Consider the following 9,618-nt stretch of genomic DNA (forward strand, 5'->3'; position numbering starts at 1 on the left):
CTAAAATCTTCTTTAGTTAATATACAGATGTACCCTTGTTTTCTATGCAGAGTATTTTAGATTATGCTTTGTACTGAAATAAAAATCTGGTAGGGAAGGATTATAATGATATTTTTTTCTCTTGCAGGCAGACTGGAGAGAACGCTTTTATGCAGTCAGTAACACTTCCAAAGTTTTGCAAGAGCGCATTGAAGAAATGCGCACCACTAATAAAGAGAAGGACAACACGATCAGTCGGCTAAAATCGAGGCTTAAAGATCTAGAGGAAGCATTTGAGAAGGCTTACAAGTTGTCCGATAATAAAAACACGAGGCTAAAGGAAGAAAATAAAATGTTTCAAAATGTAAGTAGGAAAATGAGCAATGGTGTTGACAGTTGCACGGCAAGTCCTGGCTTCTGGAAAACTATGCAGAGTTTAGATTGCAAAGTCTTAATGTACAACTAAGAAAAGAGAAATTATTCAGCTGACTGCTTAGCAGGCTGGGTGGCAGGTGATACCGCAGACCTAATAAATAGTTAAAAACAACTATTGAAGACAGCAAGTGTGTACCTGATGTGATAACACTTGTCAGCGTCTGTTTCTGGTATTTTATTACTCTATGTGCTATTAGTTCATTTTAGTTTTAGAGGTATTACAGGACATTCTTTTGGAACAAGTTGTTTTTTCCTTTCTCAAGCTTAGTGGGAATGGACTGAATTTCTTTCATAAGTCATCACAGCTTCCTAAATTGTTATTTTTGTGTATGACTTTAGACTCAATCAAAAGAATTATTCCTTCGGTTCTTCAGTAACAGCTTTATGGAATGTTCAAATGGATTGGGAAAATGGGTATTAGCTGGAAGAGCTATTTCATGCTTTAACTCCTTTTTTACGATTAAAATTTCAAAACACCAAGTCAGCTTTAAAGTCAGTGAGGAATTTTACCAGCTTGTTCAGCTCCTTCAGTTTCTTTAGAGATAAATAATTTGAAAATGAAAAATACATTGTACAAGTAGCTCTGTCTCTTGTTCTAACTTTTTTGTTCCAATTAGAAGATACTAGAACTTAAAAAGTACTATTAAAGTACACCGTATTCCTTGTAGTGCTTCTGCCTGTTAGATGATTTGATAGTTAATTTTGACTGTTAATTTTTTCTAGTCCCAGCGTGGGTTTGTGTGTTCTCTGTTTAGCTTTTAGGAGAATATGAGTCCCTTGGAAAAGAACATGAAAGAGTAAAAGTAAGTACATGCTGGTGAATTAAAACATCAAACATACAAAATATGGGATCATGTGCCATAGAATTGAGTCAACTTGGGTATTTTGAAAAAGATCAAACTGAAAGATTCATATATATTTTAACTGATGGCTTCTTACTACATCTTCAGAGCCCAGGAAGGGGAGGGGAGGGAGTTTGGAATGTATCATTTTCCAGTCGGAGACAGCAAAAATACTGCCAAATCAGCCAAAGGAATTTAATGGACCTCCCTTTCAAATAGGGAAACATATTTAACAAATCATTTTCAAGACTAATGTACAGTTGCTCATTTTTCTTTTAATGTGCTTCTGTAGTTTCTCAGCTTTTTACTTTGTTTTCCTTGTGTGCTCGTAGGACACGTTAAATGCAACTGAAAACAAATTGCTTGATGCAAACACGCAGATTTCTGATCTGAAAAGGTAAATGTGAAACTGTATTACTACTGTTTTAACAATATGAAATATTTACTCCTAGATTATAAAGGCTGTAGATGATGTACTTTTAATTACATCTTATGAAGCCTTTCACAGTGTTTTATGTTACTTTGTATACGTCGTAAAAATCTTATTTTATGATAAAAATGTAGTAGTTGCTCTTGCTCTTCTCTTTCACCCAGAATATCTGAATAAAAATAGTAAACTCTAAGAAATACAATCTCTTTTATGTCTTTTAAATCACCTTATAATGCATCTTCACTGCTTCCACATTAGGACAATTTCAAAACTTGAAGCTCAGCTCAAGCAGGTAGAGCATGAAAATACATTGAAACTTCGCCATATTACTGAAAGTCGTTTAAGAACCTCTTGTGCCAAGTAAGTGAATATTCCAACAACATGAAAACAGATCACGTGTTTTCAAATACTTTTTAGTGGGTTTTGGCTAAAAATGGATAAAGAAGATGTCAGTCCATAGCCTAAACTGGATGAAACGTGTGTGATGTAATCCAGAGGTTCCATATACCAAGAAATTATTAAAAACGAAGAAATACTTTGGATAATCTATGTGTGACTGGGTGGACTGTCTCTAGTCTTCTTAAATGGGTGTTTGCTTGTGCTCAGTTGTTCACCTGAACAGGGGTTCCTGTGCTCAAAAAAGATTTCAGGAATAAAATCTCATAGTCCAATTAGACATTAGAGGTTTTCTTTGTGTCATTGATTTGGAGAGCTGATTACTACATTTGATGTGTCTAGACTTCGCTTCTACAGGTATCTTTACAAATATGTTTTAAAAAGCACTTATTTCTTCCACAAGTTTATAGTATATTTATTATTGTGTCTGTTTATCTAGAATAAATAGCTGGATTTTTTTTTTCTTAAAAAAGAAAAACGCCGGCGTCTTTCATAAATTTGAAGTGGTTTGTTCCCACAGCAAGTTGGCAACTCCCGACGTCAGCAGGCGCAAGTGGTTGATCCCAGGAGCGGAGTATTCCATCTTCACCGGCCAGCCCTTGGAAGCGCAGGAGAGCCCCAAAGATAACAGATTAGAGGAAACCTGCATTCCTTCAAGGTGACTTGGTTTCCTTCAGTATCCACTAGGATGTAAAACTGACCACATCTAAAAATAGTTTTATCCAGGATTGACTAGATTTGCGTTTCTAGGTTTTGTACGAGTTTAATAGAGTTCTTAAAAAATGTCTCAATGTTGTCGATGCTATACAATTCCTTAAAAAAACCCCAGCGTTCTTCCTTTGCTAACCTGGTATGAAACAAGCAGCTGCAGCCTTCAGTACTTTCCTTGAAATATCAGAAGGCTTCAGCTGCATCTTGTGCCGGTGTCTTTATGTTCTCCATACTTTTGTCCAGTTCTCCTCTGCGTTAGGACACAGTGCGCTCTGGTGTGTTGGGTGTGAGCTGTACTGCTTGGCTGCAGCTTTCCACCAGCGTAAAGCTTCACGTGTAATTTAGGGTGTAATTTAGTAGTTTGCCTTCTGACTCAGAAGTTTCTAAAGCCTCTGTCAGGATGCATTTAGTTCTAAGAACGTGTCAAGTCACCCAATTTAACTGGCGCTGTTCAACTTTAGATTCTTGAATTGGCTATAGCGCAACTGGCTAAAGTTGAAAAGCACCCTTAAAATTCTTGACTTGATGACTGTAAATCTCCAACTAAATTTCTCCACGCTTTTGTTTATTCAGCTACTGTTTGGATATATGAAATAAAATAAAAAAAGTGATGCTTTTTTTTCCCTCCACCGCCTCGCACTCTTTAAGGCACCATTCTCCTCCTGAAAAAGACTCCTCACAAGAAGACTCTTCAACAAACACAATAGAAAAGAAAGAAAATGAGATGTCAGAAGCACCCATTATAAAAGCCTTTAAAGAACTTGAAGAAGGAAAAGCATTTAAAGATTGGGGTACACAAACAGAAAAAGAAGACGCATCAGCTAGTAACTTTTATTTTTATATTCGTGAACTTTACTAGCTTTTCTTTGCATGTCTTTTGGTTTTGTTATTCTCAGCATTAAAGTCCATCAGGCTTGAGTGATGGGACAAAAACAATTTTAGCATGTGAACTTCTGGAGTGTTCCTAAGAAAATTCAAAATGATATAGCTAAGCGACTTGTTTAAAATAGAGGGAATGCAAAGGTCTCAAGCTAAAGAGCAGTTAATGTCCTTTCACTAAGAATATCTCAGTATTTATAAACAGTTAATGGAGTCCCAACAAAGCTCTGGCTGGCTGTACGTCCGTTTGAGTTTGGTTCTCATGGTGTTGTATCAGAATGCTGTTAAGGCAGCTGGTGTGTGTGCTGCAGGACGGCACCGAGCGGTTCTGACAACAGTGGTTCAGGAAGCCTTGTAATTAGAAAACATTGAGTCCTTCTTAAATGCTTCTGTACGTGGTTCAACCAGGTACGCGAACCCTCTTTCCCAAAAGGTGCTTTTGTCCTGCTTTCTGCTGTCTCTTTATTAAATCAGTGTTATTTAGCATCGTTTCTCCCACACGCGCTACAAAGCACCGTTTTCATGAGTTAAACTGTTTCATAAATATGATGAGCAGGACATGAGACTTGAACAAAACAACACAAATATGTTGACACGGGGCAGTCTAAGTGCAATCTTTGTGCACCAAAAGCAGAGCACAGGAGAGTATTTGTGAGTTCTGGTATTGAAAAAGATTGTTTAATACGATAACTTTTTCCTCTTAAATAGAAACATCCAATCGACGACAAACTGTTGGCTTTGTTGAAGCTTCTCTAGTTGCCAACCGATCCCCAGAGAAAGGCAAAGACCCCCACAGACCCAAACGCTACAGCTCGCCGGCCAGCCAGAGGTCATCGTCCCTTCCTCCTCCCAACAGGAAAGCAAATACTCCAAGTAAGTGCTTTTCTGACGCTTGGTTTCCGTTACTCAAAGAGCAGAAGCAAATAATAATAGACTGCTTTAGAAGAAAGAGAAATAAAGACAGGATTATTCTAACAGTGTGAAACAAAAAAAAGCCTGTCTATAATCAGAAAATGGGTGAGTTCTAAGTTTATTTTCATTTTTCTGTGTTGCGTTGCACTTTTCATCTAATTTAAGCAAAGATACAGGCATTTGAAAAGCGTTCTTTTAAGATGTGAGCATCTGATCACAAGTGGGAGATACGGCACTGCGAGAAATTTTAAGGACTTAAACACACTTTGTCTTTTGCAGCAAGGAGAGAGATCATGTTGGCACCAGTGTCTGTGACATACAGCCCCAAACGATCTCCGAGAGAAAACCTCTCTCCTGGATTCAGCCATTTGCTTAGCAAAAATGAAAACACAGTAACAAGGTACCAGTTTTGTGAGCATAATTGTGCTCTGATCATTATTACAGCAGCAGTATGTGTATGCAGCCTTAAAATGAATATAAAACTAAATTTGAGTTTTTTAAAAATCTGGCAAGAAAAATCAAGACTGATTTCCCATCTTTAGCGTTCAGCAAGATGAGATGTTGGGTTTATATTGACACAAGATTGACCAGTGACAAAGAAGTTACAGCAGAATTGTTCTGTGCACTAAGTCCAGCTCTATGTGCTGCTTATCAGGAGACGAAAATAAAAGTCTAAACTAGTCCTTACCTACCCTTTGTGGCACCTACCAGCACGTTAAAAAATACACAGACTTTCTGCTAACTGTACTAGATACTATGGTTTCTATAGAGATCCTTGCTTGGCAGTGCTCGTAGAGTTTGGGAACATATGTAGCTGTGAGATGGAAGTGTGTGCAAACGGGTAAATCAGGGTATGGTACTGTTAGCAGTAATCGGGAAACGTGCAGTGCCTGTGGAATAGCAATCGTTTTATAAACCATTTGTTTATTTAACCAAAACACGGAAAAGTAGAAAATATTGTGTTGGTTGATACATCATTTCTGGCAAGTAATTGTCATGTGCTTCCTGTTCTGTAGGTTTGATATACTTCTAGATGACCTGGAAGCTGGTCCTTCATCTACTTTACAGCACAATAATCCAAGAAAAAGGCTCCAGTTTCTCTCACTAGATGATGTGGAAGGTAATCTATCAAAGTGGGGAGAACTCTATTTTTTTTTTTTACCATAATTTCTTCCACATTGCTAACAGCTGCTTAAAGAGAATGCTGACACTTTTCTCTATGGAGTCCAACTTTTTAAAATGCTCTAAATCTTGTCTTATTCCTGTAGACAGAGAAATACCATTCGTGCAGTATTTTATTTTCGTGTATCTGTGTGTGGGCACAAACACAATGGAACAAAAAAATAATTAAATTGAGAAAGAAGGGCAATATGTTTTCATATGCTTAACTCAGTTACACAATGCATTTCTTAGGAGGGGCTGTATTAAGATGTACATACTCAGTCATCCTAATAAAATTCTATTGCTAAACATTGCATTACGGATAGCAAAGAGTAACTAGAATAAAGCCAGGCATTTGGGATTTTTTCGAAATGATTGGTGGAACCAAATATTTAATCACTTTTGTAATTCTTGTCACAATGTTATTTTGTTTTTATTCATGCATTTATTGAGACGAGTGTTTTCATGACAACTAGTCTACTTGGTGATGTTTAGAAATGTTGTACCAGTAAAAGTCATTCTTAATTAGCAGAGCACAGTAATCTGTTTAACAAAAGAATACACTGTATTATAAAGATGGTTTGAAAGATGACCCCTACAAATGGTTCACATTCCTCTGGGAAGTTCGCTTGAGGCTTTGCTGTCCTCAGTGGATGTACCTCCAAGATCACGCTGCTTTTCTTGCTGCTTCTGTCCTACGTAATAATTTCACAATTACAAAAGAAATAAAAAGACCCCTGTCTTGTTGTCAGGAAGGCAACACTCAGGTGTCAGAAACAACTCTTGTGCTGAACCTGTCAGTACTGGAATGAAGAAGGTGACAGAGTGGGACGAGAGGAGCACGGCGCAAAAATCCGAGCCAGTGCCACCGCCTTGCGAGGGGGAATTCAAGTACGCAGCAAGGATTGCGACTCTGGCCGACACAGAGAGGCTTTTCGATGAGCTGACTCAAGAAAAGCAACAGGCAAAGATTATCTTTATTTTAAAGCTGGGAGGAAACATAGTTGTTGTGCGAGAGGTGAGGGATGTAGCTGTGCAAAGCACCGATGAAATTCATGCACAATTTCTTGTGTTACCCCAGGAATGTGTCCTCATCGTTCCCTGCTCCACTCCCCATGCTCCAGTCCTTTTCTGTCCCTAACCGCATTAAGGGACAGTCACTTTAACATGAACACAGTGTGGATGGAAGGCCTGGAGTGAGTTAACTTCCATCCTTAGTGGACAATTCTTTAAATCAGCCTTTCAAACAAGGAAGGTTATTCTGGGAACTGAGAGGGCTCTATTCAAAATGACCCTGGGGAGGGTCTGCTCATGGATTTGTTTCAGATTTATGTGGCACAGTGTTATGGTAAAATAACTCAGTGTTTAAAACCAACACCGGACATGTATCTGTGATCTATACACCTCACCTCTCTGTAAGATTAGTGAAGAAGGTCTATATTTGCTCTCAAAACCGTAATTTACAGCTGAAGTATTTTCTGTTGTTAGATTGAGGCTGCATTGAGTCGAATACCTTGTTCTGGTGGAAGAATGACCTTGCAAGCAAGAATAAATCAGGTGAAAAAGCTTCTATGTATGACTGTTCTCTTAAGTTGCTCTTCCCCAATTTGAGGAATATATAGTGTGGGTGAAAGTTCTGCTATATAATAAACACGATTACTATGGGGATTTTTCCGTAGCACTGGGAATTGTTCCTGAATATGGCTGAACTCTGTGTCAGAGATGTTCTCTGTTCCCTGGACTTTACTGCGTTAGAAGATAATCGGGAGGTTACTGCAAATTAATTATAAACACTGTCAATTGCTATGTCAAAGGTGTAAGTTACCCAGGGCTCGTTACCAATTTCTCAATTGGAAAAGTCAATCCTGCCAGTAAGTGGTCAGATCTTTCCTAAATGTGTCTCCCTAAAATCAGCCTGTCCTAATTCTTGTCAAGTTTATCTCATTGAGTTTCGTAAGTCACATGGGAAAAAACAAACCCGAAAACCACCCAAAACAAAAACCAAAATAGCTGAAAAAAATCTAACAACTCACAAGTGCACACACATATGTAAAACTATTATAATATGAGACGTTTGCAGGTCTGGTTCTCGTTTTAATGTGCTAACAGAATGCGAGTCGTGGCAAAAAGGATACCAGTTGAATATAACTGTAGTTTCTTCATTTTAGAAGAATCATTGGATTTTCTTGTATGTTATTAACTCTTTTTGTGTTTCTTTTAGGAAGCCCTGGAAGATCGCTTGGAAAGGATTAATAGAGACCTGGGGTCAATACGCATGACTCTGAAAAGATTCCATGTTTTACGTACCTCTGCGAACCTTTGACAATTCTCCTGAATGCAAATACGCTTTTTTGTTTGCACTACTATGTAATTATGCACTCAGTAAATGCAGATTGGTTTGTATTTTTATAAACCCTCAATAGTAGTTTTCCAACCATGTTACCCTTTACAAACAGCAATATTTTGTACTTCAAACAGCCACCTATATTTTAAACATATTTTTGTTACACTTGAGAAATCAATGTTTATCCTGTAATATTTTTAGAAATATTAATTATTTTTAAATAGCGATATTGGATTTATAACAAGAACAAGAAATGAAAAGGCAGCTTGTTTTCAGAAAATGATAGTGTTGCTCTTTTGCACTTGGTTTTCCTCACCATTTTCTAAATATTTATGGTATAATGTAAATATTAGCCAATAGGGAATTTTGAACTTTAATACAAAAAGCAACCTATGTTAAAGATAACTCCTGTTAGACAGTAAATCCTTTTAATTTAAGCCTTGTGACATGGATATTTTTCATTGTGACAAAACTGTGAACAATACCTTCGTTCTGGCTGGGCCGGCTGCAGATCAGTACGTGTTTTGCTGCTTCGATTGCTGCTGCTTGTTAGGAAAATATTGCTCGAATTTATTTGATATTTCCCAACAGCGGCAGCGAGTTCTGGGGTTCGTGAGACCAGCAGCAGCCTCCACCGAGCAGCTCCAGGACTGTAACCACTTCACCCAAGTTTGTTTTAATGTGCCAGTGTTCTGCTCGCACACCTTTCCAAATCAACTCCGAGCTGTATTTGTGAAAATACATTGGTTTTGATTTGTAAAAAAAAAAAAAAAACCAAACCAAAAAACCATTTGCTAGTTGGCATGTTGCTGAATTATTGTCTGACATTGATATTTTGGTTTGTATTTTAATATTAAATAAATGTTTAATTAGATTCTTTCCTCCTCCCCATAGAACGATAATAGGTTCTGGGATATTACATCAGCGATAATGTAGCTTTTAATCATATTGTGTGTTTCAGATTCTGTCCTTGTTCAAGACGTTGAGCCACCCATGATGTGATTACAGGGCCAGAGTAGCTGTCATAAAGGAAGCTCGTGAAGGGCTGATTCTAAAATTAGAGTGCTGTGTTTTGAGATGTTTGATGAAGAACCATCCTACCCATGCACAGCCTTTTCAAAAAATGGTATTTTATGCTGCTACTTCTCCCCATGGATTCTTTTAATGTAAGATCAGAGTGGGGGAGAAGTCAGGGATGTGAGTTATTCATTTTCCCCTTTACAGTGTAGAAATTGGCTCTGAATACTTGGAGATGACTTGCCCAAATACACTTCCAGGCTCCACAAACAGATGCACAATTTTGATGGTGCTTCCTCTTCTGACTTGTAATTTTTACTTACAAGGAGCTGAGGCAGGAAAAAAGAATCTTGAGTTCCCCACACAGCTCTGCTGCTTAGCTGGGGAATTTTCCCACTTTTTTGAGTTATGAACAAGTGGCATTTAAAAGTGTCTTTCAGAAGAAACATCCAGGCAGCAGGATTTGCCAAGGAATCCAGGAAAATGCCGTGAGCTCACTAATGGGCTTGTTT

The 9,618-nt window shown here is 37.9% G+C and overlaps 1 protein-coding gene across 8 annotated transcripts in view; it reads left to right on the forward strand.

Moving 5' to 3' along the window:
• Positions 1 to 8,963, forward strand: part of MPHOSPH9 (M-phase phosphoprotein 9) — a 26,492-nt gene extending 17,529 nt beyond the window's left edge. For 7 of the 8 annotated variants that reach the window (XM_071816144.1, XM_071816146.1, XM_071816145.1 and 4 more), the window contains 12 exons: positions 128 to 343; positions 1,170 to 1,217; positions 1,589 to 1,653; positions 1,945 to 2,046; positions 2,603 to 2,740; positions 3,442 to 3,617; positions 4,381 to 4,545; positions 4,864 to 4,984; positions 5,601 to 5,704; positions 6,498 to 6,763; positions 7,234 to 7,302; positions 7,967 to 8,963. In XM_071816144.1, coding sequence (XP_071672245.1) covers positions 128 to 343; positions 1,170 to 1,217; positions 1,589 to 1,653; positions 1,945 to 2,046; positions 2,603 to 2,740; positions 3,442 to 3,617; positions 4,381 to 4,545; positions 4,864 to 4,984; positions 5,601 to 5,704; positions 6,498 to 6,763; positions 7,234 to 7,302; positions 7,967 to 8,068 — 1,572 coding nt within the window. In that variant the 3' untranslated portion in view covers positions 8,069 to 8,963. The remainder of the gene's footprint in view (positions 1 to 127; positions 344 to 1,169; positions 1,218 to 1,588; positions 1,654 to 1,944; positions 2,047 to 2,602; positions 2,741 to 3,441; positions 3,618 to 4,380; positions 4,546 to 4,863; positions 4,985 to 5,600; positions 5,705 to 6,497; positions 6,764 to 7,233; positions 7,303 to 7,966) is intronic. The other variant, XM_065851990.2, reaches the window with a different exon arrangement.
• Positions 8,964 to 9,618: the final 655 nt, after the last annotated feature.

Source organism: Patagioenas fasciata, chromosome 17 (genome assembly GCF_037038585.1).
Source record: "Patagioenas fasciata isolate bPatFas1 chromosome 17, bPatFas1.hap1, whole genome shotgun sequence".
Lineage (NCBI taxonomy): Eukaryota > Metazoa > Chordata > Aves > Columbiformes > Columbidae > Patagioenas > Patagioenas fasciata.